At 42.7% G+C, this 21,346-nt stretch overlaps 1 protein-coding gene across 4 annotated transcripts in view; it reads right to left on the bottom strand.

The window, feature by feature from the left end:
• Positions 1-18,252, bottom strand: part of ARID3B (AT-rich interaction domain 3B) — a 50,142-nt gene extending 31,890 nt beyond the window's left edge. For 3 of the 4 annotated variants that reach the window (XR_008390015.1, XM_037134537.2, XM_037134536.2), the window contains exons 1-2: positions 18,146-18,252; positions 15,012-15,633 (exon numbers count right to left, since the gene is read on the bottom strand). Coding sequence is in view for 3 of the 4 variants with exons in the window: in XM_037134537.2 (XP_036990432.2) it covers positions 15,012-15,557 (546 nt within the window). In the remaining variant the exon portion in view is untranslated. Of the gene's footprint in view, positions 1-15,011; positions 15,634-17,966; positions 18,118-18,145 lie in introns of those variants that run through there. The other variant, XM_053656858.1, reaches the window with a different exon arrangement.
• Positions 18,253-21,346: the final 3,094 nt, after the last annotated feature.

The raw sequence follows: 21,346 nt of genomic DNA on the forward strand, positions 1-21,346 counted from the left end.
TTAAAAAGAAGGATATCCCACAACACATGATAACACTGATAAACCTGAAGGACCTTATGCTAAATAATGTAAATATTTACACAAAAAGTTAAATAAGTAAATAAATTGAACCAAGCCAGTTGTAGATAAATACATGATTCCACTTACGAGAGGCACCTAGAGTAGTCAAACTCACTGAAGCCGAAAGTAACAAGGTGGCGGCCAGAGACCAGGAGGAGGAGGATGGGAGGAGTTACTGTTCAATGGGTGTAAGTTTCAGTCATGCAAGATCAAAAAGCCTGCCCTGGCTGGTGTGACTCCATGGATTGCGTGCTGCCCTGTGAACCAAAACGCTGCCAGTTCGATTCCCAGTCAGGGCACATGCCTGGGTTGTGGGCCAGGTCCCCAGTTGGGGCACTTGTGAGAGGCAACCGGTCGATAAAGCTCTTGCACATCTATGTTTCTCTCCCTCCCTTCCCCTCTCTCTAAAAAAAATAAATAAGGAAAAAGATCAAAAAGTTCTAGAGAGCAGCCATACAACACTGTGCTTACAGTTAACAACGTGTACTGAGCACTTAAAAATCTGTTAAGAGGGGATACGTCATGTTATTTTACCATATGAAAATAAAGAAAAATAGGCAAAGGCTATAAAAGCAGGTTAAGTCAGAAACAAATACAAAAGGCAAACATATGAAAAGATCGTAATCTGATGATATAGCAAATGAAACCTTTCAAATAATCTATCCTACCACAGAAACACAAAAGGCATAGTCACCCAGCATCTACAAAGACAGTCTATGCTGTGCACACACTCGTGTGCTGTGGCTACACACTTAAATAGGTGAAAATACAGGAACAGCCCTAGAAGCTGATTCACACCTTAACTGAGGCCTCCTGCGGGAAGGGAGCGGAGTGGGGAAATGGGAGGACGCGGGCAGTAAGACGCTATGGTATTTTCTTAAAGTATACACGTATTATTTTAGGGTTTTTATGAGCATCTATCATCTTATGTAATTTTGAGATGATTCTAAAAATGTTAATAAAGAGGTCTTTATTAACACACATGGAAGAATTGCCATAACACAATAAAAAAAGCTAATTATAAAACAATATGTAAAAATAAGATAAAAAGAAAACTGTACTTGAACAATTAAAATAAAACACAATATGTAGAGTATCTATTTTTGTTCAAAACAAAACAAAACAAAACAAAACACCAGTCCTGGCTGGGGTAGCTCAGTGGATTGAGCACAGGCCTGTGAAGCAAAGGATCGTGGTTTGATTCCCAGTCAGGGCACATGCCTGGGTTGCAGGCCAGTTCCCAGCAGGGGACGCATGAGAGGCAACCACACATTGATATTTCTCTCCAACTCTTTCTCCTTCCCTTCCCCCTCTCTTAAAAAAAATATACATATACATATACATATACATATACATATACACATACACATACATATACATATGCATGTATACTTTTCCAAATCCAAGAACACACACTAACAGTGAACCCTAATGAAAATTACAACTTTGGGTAATGATATATCAATATAGATTCACCAACTGTAACAAATGCATCACTTGGGGGGGGCTGCTAGTGAGGCAGGCTATGCATAAACTGGGGCACAGAGTACATGGGACACGGCTGTACCTTATGCTCAACTTTGCTAGGAACCTAAACACACTCTAGGAATTAAAGCCTATTTAAAAAAAATAAACAAGATTGTGCCATTTACATTAAAAAAAAAGGGCAAATGAAAAGAAATATAATACTTAGCATCTATTACCTGCCATCACTCTGCTGGGTGCTGGGACACAATAATGATAAAACAGGTACGGTCCCTGTCTTTTTGGAGCTTACCATCTAGTATAGAAATCAGACATCGAAGAAACAAACCACACAACCATAAAACTGTAATGTTCGATGGCAGCACACAACCTGTACTACACTAAAGATAATGCCTCTGAGGGAGTGTTTAATTTAAATAATTTTTAATTTTCAACTACACTTGACGTACACTAGTTTCAGGTGCACACCCCAGTGAGCGATCATCCCAGTAAATCTCACACCCACCTGACACCACACGTATTTACCAGAACGTTACTGACCACGCTCCCGATGCTGTACTTCACATACCGATGACTCTTCTGTAACCACCAGTTTGTACTTCCTACCCCTTCACCTTTTTCATCCATGACCCCCAACCCCCTCCCATCTGGCAACTGTCAAAATGTCCTCTGTATCTATGAGTCTGTTGCCCGTCTGTTCAGTTAGTTGTTTTTTAAATATTTTTCTTTTTAAAAAAACATTTTATTTTACTTTTAGAGAAGGGACGGGAGGGAGAGAGGGAGCGAAACATCAGTATGTGGTTGCCTCTCGCACACCCCCTACTGGGGACCCAGCCTGCAACCCAGCATGTGCCCTGACTGGGAATTGAACTATCGACCCTTTGGTTTGCAGGCCAGCACTCAATCCATTTTCTTTTAAAGAAAATATTTATTTATTTTTAGAGAGAAGGAAAGGGAAGGAGAGTAACATTAATGAAAGAAATATCAATAGGTTGCCTCTTACATGCCCCCAACCAGGGACCTGGCCAGCAACCCACATGTGTGTCCTGACCAAGAAACAAACCAGCAACCTTTAGGCTCACAGGCTAGTGCTCAATCCACTGAACACATCAGCCAGGGTGCTTTAAAAAAAAAAAAAAATATATATATATATATATATTCAATTGTTGATATGTACTTATTGCCATTTGATTGTTCATATTTTTATCTTTTTTTCTTCTTAAAAAAGACCCTTTAACATTTCTTGTAATAGTAGTTGGGTGGTGATGAACTTATTTAGCTTCTCCTTATGTGGGAAGCTCTTTATATGTCCCTTTCATTCTAAATGATAGCTTTGCTGGGTAGAGTAGTCTTAGTTGTAGGTCACTGCGCTTCATCACTTTGAATATTTCTTGCCAATCCCTTCTGGCCTGCAAAGTTTCTGCTGAGAAATCATTTGACAGTCTCTCTCTTTTAATCTTAATCCTCACTCAAGGACTTGCTTATTGATATTATAGAGAGAGGAAGGCAGACAGAAAAAGAAACATCAATCCATTGCCTCTTGTAAGCTCCCCAGCTGGAGACTGAACCCACAGCATAGGTGTGTGACCTGACTGTGAATCAAACCTGCAACATTTCAGTTTATAGGATGATGCTCCAACCAAATGAGCCACACCAGCCAGGGCCATCTGACAGTCTTATGGGAGCTCCCTTTTAGGTAACTAACTGCTTGTCTCTTGCTGCTTTTAAAATTCTCTTTGTCTTTAACCTTTGCATTTTAATTATGATTATGTGGGCCTGTTTGGGTTCATCTTGTTTGGGACTCCTTGGGCTTCCCGGACTTGTAGGTCTACTTCCTTCACCAGTTAGGGAAGTTTTCTGTCATTTTTTTCTAATAGGTTTCCAAATTCTTGCTCTCTTTTCCTTCTGGTACTCCCAGGATATGATTGTCGGTACACTTGAAGTTGTCCCAGAGGCTCCTTACACCATCCCCATTTTGGGGATTTGTTTTTCCTTTTGCTGTTCATATTGGGTGGTTTTTGCTTCCTTATATTCCAAATGGTTGATGTGATACTCAACTTCATCTACTCTACTATTGATTCCCTGTAACAACCTGTTCTTTATTTCAATTAGTGTACCCTTCTTTTCTGACTGGATTTTTTTCTGCTGTTGAGGTCCTAAGTTTCTTGATCATCCATACTGTAAGTGTTTTGAATTCTGTATCTGATAGAATGCTTGTCTCCATTTGTTAGATCTTTTTCTGGAGTTTTGTTCTGTTCTTTCATTTGGGACATGTTTTTTTTTTTGGGGGGGGGGGTCTCTTCATTTTAGCAGCCTCCTGTGTTTGTTTCTATGTATTAGGTAGAGCTGCTACATCTACCAGGTTTGGGAGAGTGGCCTAATGTAGTAGGTATCCTGTAGAGTCTAATGGTACAGCCTCCTCTATTACCCAAGCCTAGTACTCAAGGTGCGCCTCTGTGTGAACTGTATACACCCTTCTCTTATAGCTGAGCCTTGATTGCTGTTGGCATATCCAAGGTCAGCCACCACCTGTGTTCTGTCCAGGATTACACAGAATTAGCTACAAAGCAGTCTGCAGAAATCTGCTGCTAGTGCTGGGCTTGGAGGTGCCCAGGAGAGGCCAAGCTGTGAACCAAGGCTGGCTACTGCTAGTGCCTGGCCTGTGGCCTCTTAGCAAGAGGTAGGGGCATGCTGAGGCAAGATGCTGCTTGTTTGAGAGATTTTAGCAAAATATAAAGCATGAGCCAAGAAAGGTCATTCATATAGAAAAGCCACTGGAAACAGCTTGGGTGGGCATGCCAATTTGGTGGGGTCTCAGGGAATCACTGGGACAGGGCAAACAGTGGGAACCAGGCTGATGGAGACTCAGATATGGTGTCCCCCTGCAGGCTCTGTTGGGGGAGGGCCGAGAAAAGAATAAGGGCCTCAGCCAGCACTTCTGTCTGGAAGAAAGCTGCCCCCCACAGCGTTTGCCCTGATAACAGATAATGTCAGTTCCACCTCATATGTCCCTGGTGCCTTTGAACTGAGATCCCAGCACTGGAGGCTCAGAAAGACTGAGTCCATGTGTGAGCCCTTTAAGAGAAACTGCCTGGGACTCCAAAAGCCCTCTGTCTCACTCAGCCTCAATTCCCACTGGTTTTACGGTCAGAAGTTATAGGGACTTCTCTTCCCAGCACTGGAATCCTGGGCTTAAGGTCTTGTGCTGGGCTCATACCCCTCACTACTCAGGGGGAACCTCCACAGCTGAAATATCCCTCACAGTTTTTATCTGCCACAAGTAGATACAAGACCAGCATGTTTTGCACCTCCGCCCCTCAGTCTCAATGTGGCTTCTTTAAATTCCTAGTTGTAGGACTTCTATTCAGCTAGATTTCAGGCAGTTCTGACTGGTGGCTGCTCTGTAGTTTAGCTGTCATTCTGATACGGTTATGGGAGGATGTGGCATTTACCTACGCCACCATCCTGACTGGAATGAGGAAATGATGTCAAACTGGGAACTGGAGGCTAGGTAAGAACCTGGAGGAGTGCAAAAGCAAGGCTGGAGAAGCAGGCAAGTACCAGATTATGCAAATTACAAATAAAGCAAGTGACATCACACTTGGAGGGCATTAAAAGACTGACATGATTTGATTTGTTTTCCAGAAGATCACTCTAGGTCAGGGGTGTCCATCCCATGGCCACAGGTCCCATGCCACCCAAGATGGCTATGAACGCATCCCAATACAAAATTGTAAATTTACAATTTACTTAAAACATCATGAGATTTTTTTGTGTGTGTGACTGTGTGTCGCAATACCATGTAAATGTACATATGTTCTTGCTATTTGTATGCATGAGTGGCTTCATTTTACAGTAGTGTGTGAGCACGGATAGTAAAATTATCACCATCAGATGTTACCTGTGTTCGCGGTGACTTAGCAAGGCAGCGATCATCAATATTTCAACCTACCATCGGAACCTCAGGTGTCCAATGCTGCTTTGAAGTCAGGTAAGCGTTCTTATTTGATTATTAAAGGTATTTCCACACCAACGCGGTACCTCGCACATCGCCAACCATGCTTTACAGATGGCCCGCCCGCTCGCTTTGCGTTGGCAACCGAGAGGGCTGTGGAAGGGCCCAAATTTTGCTATTTTCCTGTCAATTTTGATAATATAAGCAAATGAAGTCCCTTATCTATTATTATTGTTTTAATCCCAGCATGGCTTCTACAACATCTCAAAAGAAAAAGAACCCCCAAAAGAAAAATTATAGATGAAAGCCCTGGCTGGTGTGGCTCAGTGGACTGAGTGCCAGCCTGGGGACTGAAAGGTTGCCAGTTCAATTCCCAGTCAGGGCACATGCCTGGGTTGTGGACCAGGTCCTCAGCTGGGGGCTTCTGAGAGGCAACTGATCAATGTATCTCCCACACACTGATGTTTCTCTCCCTCTCTTTCTCCCACCCTTCCCCTCTCTCTAGAAGTAAATAAATAAAATCTTTAATAAAAATAATAAAATTAAAAATTAAAAAAATTACAGATGAAGGAAGCTTGTTCAATGAAAAGTGGATAGATGACTCCTTTTTTCCCTCAAGGCAAATATTAAGGCATTCTGCTTTATTTGTAGGGAATTTGTGCAAGCCTTCAAAGACTGTAATTTGAAAAGGCATCACATGCAAAAGCATGCTGCCAAGTTCAATGCGTATGAAGGACTATGCTGTAAGGACAAAATAGCGAAACTGAAAAAAACGTCTGTCTTCTCAACAAAATTTTTTCAAAAAGTTATAAACTGGGCAGATTCCATTGTAAAAGCTAGTTACATGGTAGCATATTTAAGAGCAAAAAAATAAAAACCATTTACTGATGGTGAGTTTATTAAGTAATGTATACAAAGTGTGGCAGATATATTTTGCCCTGAAAAAAAGGGGGATACTTCTAAAATCAGTTTATCTCACCAGACTACAGCCAGGTGAACTGAAGAAACTGGAAAATCTATTGAAAGAAGTTTGGACAGTACACCTGATACTTTTAAATTGTATGCACTGGTGATGGATGACAGCGCTGATGTTACAGATGTAACTCAACTTGCCATTTTTATCAGAGGTATTAATGACGAATATAAAGTCACTGAAGAGTTGGCTTCTTTAGTGTCATTAAAAGACACAACTAAATCAAGAGATTTATAAGAAGCAGTAAAGATACGTTACAGTGATTTTCTTTGTCTATTGTCAAGAAATCTGGTACAGTTGCCGATGGTGCCTTGGAGATGGTAGGTAAAAGAGAGGGACTTGTAACAGTAATAGAAGATGATGCAATCACATTTTATGAAGTATCACTGCATAGTATATCAAGAAAAGTTATGCACAAAAGCTTTAAAAATGAATAACATCATGCAAATCATCATCAAGACTGAATTTCGTAAAAGCCAAGGTACTGAATCATTGGCAATTCCAGGAATTCCTTGAAGTGTTGATGCTGACACTACGGCGACATGACTTACTTTTCAGAGGTGAGATGGCTGAGTCGAGGCCAAATGTTGAAAAGCTTTATGATTTGTGACATGTTATTAAGTTGTTTATGGTATCATAAAACAAACTTGCGCCAGAACTTGATGATGAAATGGGCTTACAGATTTAGCATTTTTAGTGGATTTAACTGCTAATTTAAATGAGTTAAACATGCTTCTTCAAGGTGCAAACCAACTGATAAATACCATGTTTCAAACCATAACAGCGCTCCAAATGAAACTGAAATTATGGCAAGCTCAAATTAAGACAAACAACTATGTATTTCGACACATTGGCTAAACACAGTCCTGTGAGTGGTGAAAAATATGCAGCCTTGCTTTTTGATTTGACACAAGAATTTGAAAAGAGAGTTCAAGCTTTCTGGAAGAATAATCAGTATTTTGCTACATGTGTGACCTCATTTTCCCTTTTTCTAATTTTTTGTATGTTTTAAGGTTTTATTTATTTATTTTTAGAGAGGCAAAGGGAGGGAGAGAGGGCAGGAAACATCAATGTATGGTCGCCTCTTAAGCACCCCCTACTGGGGACCTGGTCTGCAATCCAGGCACGTGCTCTGACTGGGAATGGAACCAGCGACCCTTTGGTTTGCAGGTACTCAATCCACTGAGCCACACTGACCAGGGCTACAACTCCATTTTCAACTGACATAAATATGTTACCTGATAATTTTTAAATGGAATGCATAGAGCTGCAATCTGACACTCAACTTAAAGAAAAACTTAATCATCTCTCTCTCTTTTTTTTTACTGGACTTTTGTAGGTCCTATCTTCTCAGAGACAAATTTCCCTTGCTTCACAATCACACCTTATTCACGTCATTGCTATTTGGCAGCACCTACACTTACCAGCAACAATTTTCAAGAAGGAAACACATTAAGAATAAAATTAAAACCAAAATATCTGTTGAGCACCTTGAGAACTCACCGAGAACTGCAACTACATCTATGAAACCAGATGCTGATGCACTAGTTTCTCGAATACAATGTCAAACACCCCACTAGTTTTATGTTGCCCTCTTTTAATTTTATGATAAAAAATATTTCAAAAAAATCAATGACATTTTATTACTTAGGTATGTACATTTTCTGTATTAACGATTACAAACTTGGGACCTGCTCAACAATTTAGAAGATTACCGAAAGAGCCGCTGCATAATTAGGGTTATTATGTACGGACTTGTTTGCTTATCGGCAGTGGTAGATTTCACAAAAATTACACACAGACTTTTTTTTGCTCATCTGTTTTCATTAGTGTTTGTATATTTAATGTGCGGACCAAGATAATTCTTCTTCCAGTGTGACCCACAGACACCAAAAGGCTGGACGTACATGCAGTAGGGGCTGTTTAGAGAATGTATTCAAATGGGGGAGGGAAGACAAACCAGTTGGTATCTACAGCAGTAGGTAGGTAGCTGGGATTGAGCAGGTAAGAGTGGAGAAGAGAAGTGGCAGGATTCGAGATATTTAGATGGGACAATTGATAAGTCTTGGTGATGGACTGGACATCACCATACGGAGTAACAGTAGGAGGTATGACAGCTAGTCAACTCTAAGGTTTTTGATATGACTGATCAACTCTACAGAAATGTCATTCGCTGGGAAGGAAAATAAAGGAGGAAATGATTATGAGGGAATAAGTTGGAAACCAAGAGATTAGTTTTATGAGAGTTACACTTGAGATGCCAGTAAAAATCTAAGTGGAAATGTCAAGAAGTAAGGAATATACCCATTTAGCTCAGAATGGAAACACTGGCTCAAACGATAGGTATTAGAATCAAATGTTTGCAGAATAGTATTTAAAGCCATGAAAGTGAAAGAAATTGTCCAGGGGGAACATACAGAATAGAGAGTTTATGACTGAGCCACTCACCCCCACCCCCCCGGAAGAACCTGGGAGCTCTAGAGGACAAGATAGAAGAGAAAGAGATAAGGAAAATAAGCTAATGGGGCTGTAGAAAGCAAAAGAAAATGTTTCAGAGCCAGGGGCCAACTGTAGCTGATATTGCTGAGACAGCACATGAGGGGAAGGCAGGCTGGGCTGAGCAACACAGTGCCCGTTAGGCAGCCTTACCAAGAGGAACTTTGGGGACATGGAAGAGACAGTCTGGACTAGACGAGTGTTGAGGAGTGAGCAGGAGGTGACAGAGTGGAGGCCAGGAGTGCAAGTAATTCCTCTGAGAAGCTTTGTTCTGGGGGAAGGGTAGACAGGACTACAGAAAAGCTGGAAGATGTGCTAGAAGGAAAATATTTTTTAAAGTGACCTTTCATTTTTCTTGTAATAATCGAATCTGGCATATTTATTGATTAAGGAGATTTTTAAAAATCTGAGAGATACTAGAACATTTGTGAATGTGGAAAAGGTTTCAGAAGAGAGTCCAAAGAGTCAAGGAAATGGAGGTTCACTAATAGAGCAAGTCCCTGAAAAATGAGGACAGCATGGGAGCTGGGACACACACAGAGGGGTCAGTGTTTGGTTGAAAGGATCAGGATCCAAGCTAAGTCATTGATCTTGTCTTCGTAACAAGTTAGTATGAAACTTACTTCTACCTAAAGAAGAAATATGCATATATCCCTATTTTAAAATGGAAGAAGCAGCTTCAAAAGTGCAATGGTTTCAGCTTGCACAATCCTGAAATGTTTCAGAGAACTCCAGAAGAGTTTGGCCCCAGCTCTAGAAAGTTGTTGTTTCAGCTCTAGGATTTATGGAGCATCCTACCTACAAAGGCAGTACCTACAAAAGACTGAAAAGTTGTAGCTCCGAAGAGTATTTAGGTGCAGATAACAATTCAACCTAGCTTTCGTATGATAGTATAAACTTTACAAAGATCTTTCACACTGATATTCTTCCACTTTTGTAGTATCTTTATTTTTTAAACACGGGGTCTAGAGTGATATGAAAAATACATCAAAATCTCTGTGGTATCAGATCATTTTGAGCTTTTGGGGAGAAAGTGAAATTAATGAATCCAATGCAGAATAAATTTTAGGAAGATCTGAAATGACTCTGGAAATGCAGATAAATGACCAAGAAGCTTGGATATGAGCAAATACAGAAAGAAATTACAATTTGTGTTAATAGGAAGATGGCTTTTAGTTGCTTGTTATAATTTGGGAGGGAGATAATAAAATAAATCAAAAGAAAAAAACCCCACCTTTGTAACACCTTTAAAATCACTTCCTGAGGATGGTGGGGGAGGGTTACCACCCTTTGGGACATTTTGGACCTGATAATTCTTTCTTATGAGAGACTGTCCTGTGCAGAGCAGGCTGTTTAGTACTATCCCTGGTGTCCACCGACAATTTCCCTGTGGCACATTCTCCCCCACTCCCCTCAATCAACATTACCAAACAAGTTTCCAGACATTGCCAAATATGCCCTGGAAGTAGGAAAAGGTGGGGAATCCTTCCACATGAAAACCTCTGACCTAGATGAATTCCACTGTGATTACATGCAAAGGGCAGACAAGATAAAAAACCTACAAAGAAAGTAGGGTAAGTTTGACCTTATTTTTTTCCAGGCAACGGTTTGTACAATCTTTACAAAAAACATCTAATATTCCATAGACATGCAGTATGTACCAAGAAAACCAGGCTGAATCCAAGAGAAGACGCCTTACTACTTGGAGGGACTCTTGGCTAACAGATTCCGGAGACCAAGTAGTCAGTCATCCTCTTTCTTCCCCATACTCAGTAACTAAAGTAACTGCCAAGATATGGGAAATCAGACCCACACACTCTGGCTCCCACGTGCCTATCAAGCCATCTTTCATCTATCTAGGGTATGGGAGGGAGTCCATGCCCTCTGGCATCTTGGCCCCACTAGTGGTTCAAGACAAAGCCTGCGCTGCCTGAACTGCTCTCTTCAGGAGGGCAGAAGACTACCCCGATGAGGCCAGCAACGGCCCCTAGCTGGTTGTATGCTGACAGCTCGCTGATCTCCCTTGAGAGAAAGACCACTCAGCTCTTTGTTGTCTTGCTTTACAATTATTTACTCTGCCCATTGAAATCTGATTGGCTTTAAAACCCTGGGCTCAGTGGCGTTATTCATTTCCCATCCACTCTGATGTAAGAGAATCCTACACTCTTTCTAAGGATCCAGGCTTGAGAAGCAATTATTTTCTGAAAGATTTTTCAAAGAGAATCCATGAAATTATTTTGACTTCACATGTTCTAAGGGATTTCAGAAGCAAAGGATAATCTGTGGAGCCCTTAAGCTTTTCAACTTCTGCTTTTCAGTTGAAAGATATGTGCCGCCTCTCCTACCCATCAAAATCTTGCAAAATACCTTTGAATATTCTTGTTGGTTTACCAAGTTATGCTAGCTATGCTATCGACCAAATGAACTCTTTTACCCTGGTATGTGAATGTTTGAAGCAAAATCTTATTTTAAAATTATCTGCCCACACAGCGCAGACTGAGCAGTTCGGCTTCAGTGGACTCAGGACAGAGTGAAATTGTTGCAACTCCAGGTCCGACAACCCCTCTTGAGGTTCCCACACCACCTCTGCTAGATGGCAATGGGCTCCTTGAGGAAGAAGCATGCCTTAGTCCATGGAGCACGGCCCAAAGAAGCCTCTCCTGAAGTTTGTTGTATAAAAAGAACAAAATGAACACTGTACTACATTAACAATTAGAACATTTTGTATTAATCTTTGTAATTTTTGAAGCAAGAGATCCTTTATTTCTGCTCTCTAGTAATTGCTTAAGAAATTAAAGATTTTGAATAATAAAAAAAACTAGTCTTATGGTTCCTAATGATTGCTATAGGTTCTCCCAGTGATTTTTTTTAGCCCCTCTTCCAAGCAGGACTTAAATGGCTCTTAAATCCCCAAGCACATCATTTACTGCTTTAAAAGCAGGATCAGCCATGGATGGGTAGCTCAGTTGGAGCATCCTCCCAATACACCAAGGTTATAGGTTCGATGATCCCTGGTCAGGGCACACAGATAAGCATCAACCCATGAATGCATGAATCAGGGGAACTACAAACAGGTTCCTCCTCTCTCTCTCCCCCCTCCCCCACCTCCACCCCTGTCAAATCAATAAATAAAAATTTTAAAAAGAAAAATAAAAGCAGGATCAGGCAAAGGAGGAGGGCACAGACCACAATGACTTTATAAAATTAAATTTCAGAAGGAAAGGAGGTACATATCTGAGATTTCAAGCCACTGTTACCAATGACCCCCTAACCCAATTCTTGATCTTCAAATCCAGGGGCAAAGTAAATTCAAGGGACAAGATTAGGCCTCAGCTATGCTGGCAATTATAAAACATTTCAGCAGTGCTCTGCCACGAAGTCTATAATTAGTGAGTATGCGTCAGAGACTTAAAAGGAACTCAGCGAGTTTCAGAAGCCTACAGCCAGTCCCCCTGAGCCCTGAGCTGTGTAGTCACAGGGCTGCTGCCGTCCAGAACCCAGGGCTGGGTGCCTGCCACTGTGTGCACATGTGTGCACGCACACGCCAGTTCTGAAGAGTCTCTTTTTTCAAAGCTCTAATGGCTTGACCTCAACACCTGCTGCACTTCCTGAAGACAGACAGGCTCTGGAACTCCACTTGCTCCTCGCACGCGGCTGCACTTTCTAGGAACGACCGCACACACGCAAAGACTGGCCAGCTGCCAATGCAGGGGCAGCCCAGCCGCCTCAGGCCTGAACTTTCCCACTGCCGTCAGGGCGGGATCCCACTATGAGCTGACTCAGCGGCCAGCATGGAACCCTGCCAACCGCTCAGTAGTGCGGGGGCTGCCGGCAACTCACAGATGTCTTGCTAACCAGAGCAATCAGCCGGGAGGCAGGTCTGGGCTGGCGGCCAGGCTGCTGCTGTCGTGGAAGCCGGGCCTTTCTGATGCTTGTCCTATCTCTGCCACTACCTCCCTGGCGATCTGAGGAAAAACTTTTGTGTCTCAGCATGTTCGCTGCCTCAAAGCAGGGCTGTGCGAAATCAGCAGAGGTGGTACTGTTTGTATTAAAGAGCACCTGGAGCACTACCACCTGACCACATGCTAGCTCAGTTAATCCTCACAACATTCTCTTCCATTCCCTCCGCAACCTGATAGAACTTCTCTTGAAAGAACTTTCTATTGCAGACCGTCTCTGCACAGCCCCTTCTAGGCTCCCAGCAGACAGTATCAGAATAATACATGAAAATGCAAGACTGTCTGCTGTAACATCAGAAAAAGAGAGAAACTAGAGCCAGAAACCTTTTATTTCATTAATATTTTTTGTTAGCGCCTCCATTTTTTCATTTCTTTTCAATTAACAAAGAAGGTGCCAACCTTCAAGAGTGAGACCTGGCAGGACGTGCTAACACATTTGTTCCCTGGTATGCTTTGCACCAGCTCTCTCTTCTGCTTGCATTCAATCATCCTTTCACAATGGGGCACTTCTCCACCAGGGAAGGCACTGAATCAGACAAGGGAAATGGGATGCCACAAGGAAAATGAAACTGTACGGAGCCGTAAAATGCCTTGGGCTCCCCTTCTCAAGTGTTTGTTGTTGTTCCTGGCAAGTACACTCACAAAATATTTAAATATCTCTCTGCTAGTTACTAAGTCTGATAACTTCTGTAAATTTTTCATAAGGGTGTGTGATTGCCATTTGCAACTGGTGATTACAATAAAAATTGTCTTTTATTCACTAAAAAAAAAAACAACCCTTTGAGATTTTTATCTCACAGATAGAAAACACAGCTCAGAGAGATGAAGAGTCCTATTAAAAGATCGAAGGGCAATAAATGAAAGAGATGGGATTTGGGCCCCACTTTGTTGGCTTTGGAAATCTGCTGACACTGCTGTTATAAACTCAGACCAACTGCACGGACTCCTTCATATTTTTATATAAAAAAAGGCTGATTTTTCAGGTTCCAGAGAACTTTTCACAGGTGACTTAAGTTGATGTGTGAAGAGTCAGTCTTTTGTAACTGATGTCTAAACACCACCACTGGGCTACATGAAGGCTATGTACTTCCAGGAGCGTGCAGAAATTACTAGCTTTATCATGAGCTCCCTGCCCAAGCACCAATAAGTCACTTAATCTGGAACAATTTCACTGATCCTATTCTTTGGGTGAAGAAAAGTACAAGGCAGGTCTTAGAAGTCAAAGGCTTTGTTGGGAACAGATTCCTCAGGCTCCACTCCCTGAGATAATTCATTATGACTCTGCAATGTAGACACATTTAAAGCTCCCTAGATGACTTGAATGCTCACCATGTTTAAAAACCATTTAAGTCTGCCTTGGCTAAAATGGGAATTTTGAGGTCTACTTTTCCTGTGAAATAAAATCATGACTAAAGGCTTTCTGTTAGAAAATGCACACAATGCAAATGCTTCTCGTCAGTTATAGCCAAAACAACAAAACCACCCTTAAAGAACATAATCCTGGGTTAGCCTGGAGCTAAGAAACTGTCTTAAGCAAGACTGTTCTTTGCTCTGGCCTGGTGGCCCAGTTAGTTGGAGCTTTGTCCCATACACCGAAGGCTGTGGGTTTGATCCCCAGGCAGTGCACATAAGAGGCAACCACTCATTGTTTCTTTCTCTCTCCCTTTCTCTCTCTAAAATCGGTAAGTGTATCCTAGAGTGAGGATTTTTTTAAAGTTTAAAACCCTGTTCTTTAATATTACTACCAGAAAAACTGGAATTAGAGTCATATATCTCATTTTTAGCTATCCTTCATAACATTGTTGCAACCTCATCCTTCCTTTAAAAAAAAAAGATTATACTGACATTCTTTCACTTCAAACTTGGAATAATCTATATGAGCAATGACTCACACATTTGCTTTTTAATCAAGAAAACATGTTATGATAAAAAAAATCCAGAGTCTATTCGTGCCTAAGCTGCTGGTCACTGAAGCAGGGTGACGAGGCACACTCACTGGCACAGACCTTGGTCCTGGCAGCCCACAACCCCCTCTGGCTGGCCTTTAGGAAGAACAAATGACCCGCACATGAGAAAGACTGACCTGTTTGAGCTGCTCATCCTGATTCCAGCCTGGCTGCCCAGCTGTGGAGACTGCAGGCGGGGCCTTGGTATGGTCTTTGGTATGGTCTTCTTGGGCTTGCTGTCCATGTGGTGGGAGCCCTGGTGCCGGAAGGAGACCAGATATGGGTGCCACTCTGGGGTCTTGGCAAGCTACTTTCTGTCCTTGAGAATATTGTGAAGTAGCCCGGGCCTCTTTCTCAGCCACCTCTGCAATGTCATCATCCCCATTGTCATCTTCCAAGCCTCCCTCCTCTTCCTCAGGCTCTGAGTTTGTGCTGTTCCGTTCAAAAACTCGGGTCACTGCTGTGGCCGGAGGAACTCTGACCAAGGGACCCAGGGAAGAGCTACCAGAAGGCTGCCCAGGTGTGGCAGAAAGGAGAGTCTGTGTGACCAGCTTCTGGGCATACAAGAACTGGGCTTCTCTCATCTGCTGTCCTTGCTTCTCTCTGGCATCCATCCCCAGAGGAGCTGGGTTCGGCGGCTGCGGTGGCTGTGGCTGTGCTGCTTGCTGTTGCAGTGGCTCCATCACGGCCTTGAGCTTCACCCTCCAATTGGCATGGCTCTGAACCGGGCACAGCCCAGGAAGCGCACTGGGTCTAAACCTAAGTGATTAATAAAAACCACAAAGAAGAAGAAAAAATGGAAGAAAAAATAACCCACTTCTGTAAAATAGGTATAAGAAGGCTTTCTATTCTCCAGTAAAGGGTATGAGTTCTGAACACTAAACATATGTTCCTAAACTCGAATTTTAAGATGAGTGAGTGGTAGTAATTTCAGGAATGAGTAAGGCAAGGAAGCGTGTGAAAAAGAGGAACGGGATTTAAGAGGGGAATATGGGATGAATCTTAGTAGTGATGGACTACTTGTAGGTATAAAAAGAAGTAAATCCAGGCAGTATCTAGTATATATACACATCTGTGTTCTGATCTCTCTCCCTCAATATACCAAACACTAATGTGTTTATTACTGGAAAGGCTAGGTTTGCATTGTACAAAGGTTGTAAATATGAAAACCACAATAATAAAGAAAAAGAAGAGCTTGCCTACAAAACAGAAAATACTGCTTATGTTCTCAGGGCCATCAGAGAAAGAAATTATCATCCAAACTAGACACAGAACTATCAGGCAGACAGAATGATTTCTTTCATAGACAAGAAAAATTTAGCAAACTGCTCTTGAGTCTAAACTTTTCAAATTTCCCAGATCAAATTGCTAGCTTGCTTTTCAAGTGGGCTGGGCCATGCCAACAGGACATTATAGCCTAAAAAGAATCCAATTTCAACAACATGAAAGAATGTATGCCCCCCTGCAATCCAGCAAGGAGGCAAGAGTTTCAAATTGCAATGGTCACTCAAAAACAAACAGGGGGGTATGCCTCTGGAGATTTGAAAGTTAATTAATTTGAAATAGATATCAGTATTATCTAAAGAGTAAGTTAACGCTTTTTTTTTTAATACACAGCCAAGTAAACTCTTTCCATTCCCTTTCTTCGGATTCATTTCTACTATATTCTATGATGAATACAAAAATAAAAGGCTTTCAGGCCAAAAATATTCCGGGGGCTGGTTTATCAGCATTCTTACCAATCAGTCTCCAAATACACACCCTTTCACATGCTCTCCTCCTCTTACTCCCCCTTCCCTTCCGCCTCTCCACTCCCTACCCCCAACAAGCGTCCCTTGAGTTCTGATGCCTCAGCAAGGCTTCATAACTGAACGGGGCTTACTACTATGCCTGGGCAAATTTCAAGTAAACAAGGCTTGCAATATGGCATACAATGTTATTATCACGTGAAAGGAGAATGCACTGCACACAGGCTGGGACTTGATATTTGCATTGTTCTGTTGTTTTAGGATTGGGTGGAAAGGTTAAAAAAATAAAATATCTTCAGCATCTTTAAAAATTCATGGGGAAATAATCACATCCCTAGCAATAAAAACTGCTTTGATGTATAAATATTTTAATGGGTTAGGAAAAAACGTCTAATTTTTAAAGCAAGGCAAAAAACAAATTCTAATTTTGTCTTAGAAATATTGCTTTTACTTTTTGTATTCTGACAAAGATTCAAATTCCGATTTGCCTCCTACTACCTTTAATTCTTTGCTTAGCACTTTACAAAGTGTGTTATGCCTGTACCATACTTTCATTCTGCTTTAGCCCTTTTTATAGTGTAACGAAGCAGGAAAAGATTTACACCCACATTAAATCCAGTTAGCAAAGTGTTCATTTAAAATATAAACAATTTGCATCAAAGAAAACTAAACCAAAGAAAAAAGCAAATTATTCGTTGGCCATTTTAATTTCCTTATAATCACTACCGTCAATCAGGAGCAAGACATTTTTCAACCAAGTCCTACCAGTCATTGAACTGCTTCTTGTGGCACCATCTATGCTGTCCCCAGCAGAGGATATGTCTCGCAGCGTCTTTAGTAAGACTGAAATGACTCAGTTCTACAACTCAATACACACACCCTGCCCCCCAAAGCCCATCTTCCCCGGTCCCTAAGCAGCCAGTCGATCCAAACAACAATACCACCTGCTTACATTGAAAAAACTCGTCTCAGAACTCTAAGCCACTTCATCCCTTCACACGGTCCCCTCCCCCATTTCCCCTAAAGTTCCCCGACCACCAAGTCCGGAGCAACGGACTGTTTGCAGCTTTGAACCAGGTCTCGTTGACCACTTCCAGTAACTTCGCTGCAGGATCTCTCTACCCTCTGGCCTCCTTCGAGCCCCATACCTCCCTCTCTGATTACTCCCCCCACACACTTTTTATGCCCCCCCCAATACAGTCCGATTACTTTTACCTCTGACCAGCCTTCCCAGCCAATCCACTGGCTCTTCTCTGATTGCCTCTACCCCATCTATCTCGCCTCCTCAGTTCCTGAGGGATGGGGGTAGAGCCTTACTCGGCCCATCCCTTTATCTCCAATCACCTTAATGGGCGCAGAGCGTCTCCGGTCTCCTCCCAGCGCTCTGACTTTTCCTCCGCGGTCCCCGGTCTCCGCCAGCCAGCGCCTTCACGTCTATCCTTGCACACCTGCCTCTCCGTCGCCTCCACCTGCTACAGCCCCTGCTCCCGCCGCGGCTAGGGGAACCGGCCCGCATGGCTTACCTGTACTAGGAGCGCTAAGTCCGCGGGTGGTGGAAGACACAGCAGCTAAGACCCCTGCGCCACCGCTGCTTCTTCGACTAGTCCGCAGCCGGGGGCCACAGCCGGGGCGGGGCCCGCACCGGAAGCGGCGCCGCGGGGCCCGCCCGTCGGCCCAGGGTGGGGAGGGGCGGGGCCGCTGGGGATGGGGCGCGGCCTGAAGCCGGAAGCGGCCAAAAAGGGATCGAGGGGCGGGGTCAGGCGGAAGTGACTTCTAGGGACGGACCCGTCCAATTAAGTCGTGAGCGGAAGAGGGTCGAAGCTGGCGGAAGCTTCCGCCAGTCGGAAAGCACAGACCCGGAGGAGATCCATTACGAGAACTTCCGCGGAGAATTGAAAAGAGCTGGTGTACCTACAGTTTGTTTTGCGTACTTTCTGGTTGCGGAGGTTTGTGTGGCGCCGCGGGCAGGTTTTGAGGAAGGTAAATAAAGGAAAGGGATAGCCAAGGCAAGGCACTCATGTAGGTACTTGTTGAATGTTAAGAAAAAATTCCTTGTTCTGAAGGATCTTTCTAGTGTAGGGAGACAGAGAAACAAATACATATCTGCTATGGAGGGATGTGTGCTATGAAGAACAAAGCAGGGTAAGGTTTAGACATTGGTGTCAAGGTAGTTGGTATTTTACATGTTGGTCAGAGACGGACTCATTGTTAAGGAACATTTAAGCAGAAACTGAAATTGACTTGATGGGAGTAAACCATGTGGATATCTAGAGAAATAGTGTTGCAGACAAAGGCAACAGCAAATCCAAATACTCTGAGGTAGCAATATGCTTGACAGAGTATAAGAATAGCAAAGAGACCACTATAGTTGATAGAGAGTGATGGGTAGAGTGGTAGGGGATGGCATCGGAGGGATATCCAGGGGCCCAATCATTCAGTGCCTTGTAGGCCATGATGACATCTTTGGATCGTTACCATGGGAATCAGTGGACAGTTTTGAGCAGAAGAGGAACTTGATTCCATTTGTCTCTAAAAGAATAATGCTACCTACTGTGTGGAGAATAGACCATGAGAAGTAGGGCATAAGGGTGGAAACACTGGTCTTGGGAGAAGATGATGCTGACCTGAACTAGATGACAACAGTGGGGTGATAAGAAGTGGTCAGGTAAGGAGAGCCTTAAAAAGTGCTTACAATTGTGACTTGCTCTCTCCTGCTGCTGGGTACTCTTCCACCACCTTATGAAAAAGTCCTGCTAACCTGATGGATGATGAGAGACATGTGGTCATCCTCCCAACTGACTGACCAATTGCCATATATGAGTGTGGCCCCTGATGTCAGCTAGCCTGTCAACCACCAGGGAATGTGAGCCAGGCCACTGTGGATCCTCTAGTCTCAGCCTCAGTAGATCCTACTGGCCCATTCTAGTAGAATGTCCTCCAGAGAACCCACAGACCAGTGAAAAATAATGTTTATTGTTTTAAAGTTAGACCAGTAAGTTTTGAGATGATTTGTTTTGTAATCAAAGATAACTGATACTCAGGACATTTCTCTGTATCTGTTGGACTGGATTTGTTTAGGTGTACTTGGAGTCACTGAGCACCTAAAGAAAAGCCCCACTGTGCGTCACCGTCATGTAGGCGGCATATGTTAAGTTCTCCCATCAAATTTCTCATAGTTTTGCTTATTTAGAACAGGAATAATCTTACACATCATTTCTGTTGCATTTCAACTTGTTCAATAAGAGTAATACCATTTGCATGGTTTTCATTGATTTTAATTACTTTTTAAAAATAAAGGTTGAATTGTATAAATATTGGATAACATTTGTATGTGTGTTGTTATAAATTTAATCCTAAATGTACAGGGCATAAAAGCTAAGAAACAACATGAAAATGGCCCTTATTATAGAATAATGTGGTTAGTTGTAACTAATGAAGGGAAAATGCCTTAAGTGTGTGTTTATGATAGCCAGTGTTAATTATTGATGTAATTGTGCCAGTCTTAATGAGATTTGGTATTTAGCTTGAGTGGGTTTCAATTTTATGATGCCGAGAACATATAAAATATTTGCCTATTGAATTACATTTTCAACTTGCATTGGCCCCACAAGAGATTTTCCAGGATTGATTACCCTAACGACTGTCCTACAGTTACTGTACCTTTTACTGTCATGGAGAGTTAAAATGTTAACTGATGAGTAAGGTGTCCTCTTGTCCTGAGATCAAGGTATGGCCTTAGGGAGTCTCTATTAGCATGTGTAAAGCCTCTGCTGAGCAAATAGTATTAATGCGGTAAAGAAAGAATGTGACAGTCCAGGGGGGAGCCTGAGAGGGAGTGTGTCGAGTCTCCCCATTCCTGAATGGACCTCTTTCAATGTCCAGTGTGTTTTTCTAGATGGGGTAAGGGAGGGGAGATGGGCCCATCAGACAGACCCCTGGGTCCATCCTTTCACAAAACCGTTCATATTTTGAATCAAACAATTGGTATTTGGTGCCTGGCATCCTGAGTTACATGATGTGTCAGCCTCCACAAACCTGTCACCTCTGGGGACCTGCCAGCACCTAGTAACTGAGGCCCAAAGCTGAGCTTTGAAAAGGTCTTCTACAGAATGAGGCCTCTTGGCAGTGGGTAGCCAGCATTCCCTTACAGGTAGCTGCTCTCGCTGCAAAGGTCCTTTCCAATCTGCAAAGGTCATTTCCAATCCTGTGACTCTGGGATTTGACAACATTCTGAAAACTGCCAGAATTATATTACTCTTTTCCTCACCTGGGAATAGAAGAGGTCAGAACTCTTAAGGCAAGTAAAAAGGTCAATCCCAAAGGGATTTACCTTTGAAAACACTGGGTTGTTTCACTCTTATTGGTACTTTGCAACGTTCCACCCAGGTTTCTGAGGTGGCCCCAGCACTCACTCTGCTGCCCCACAGACTGCGAGGGCAAAAGGGAGCAGGAGGCAGTACATACCGTCTGCCCTAGAACGAGACATCTACACAGGTCTGTGCCTGTGGTTGGGCTCTTTGAGAGCCATCTGGCCTCCCATCTGAGAAAGCTGTCATAAACTAGATTTACAAGTGCTGGTGAGACTAAGGAGAGGGTGCCTAATCTGAAGTATGCCTGGCAGTGAGCTTGGTTAGCTGGAAGAATCATGGGGCCAACTAATTGCTGTGAATATGTCCATAGACACCTACGCATGCCCAGGGGCTTTGCATCCATCAAGAACCTTT

Source organism: Artibeus jamaicensis, unplaced genomic scaffold, assembly GCF_021234435.1.
Source record: "Artibeus jamaicensis isolate MK-2021 breed Jamaican fruit bat unplaced genomic scaffold, CSHL_Jam_final scaffold_286, whole genome shotgun sequence".
NCBI classification, from domain to species: domain Eukaryota; kingdom Metazoa; phylum Chordata; class Mammalia; order Chiroptera; family Phyllostomidae; genus Artibeus; species Artibeus jamaicensis.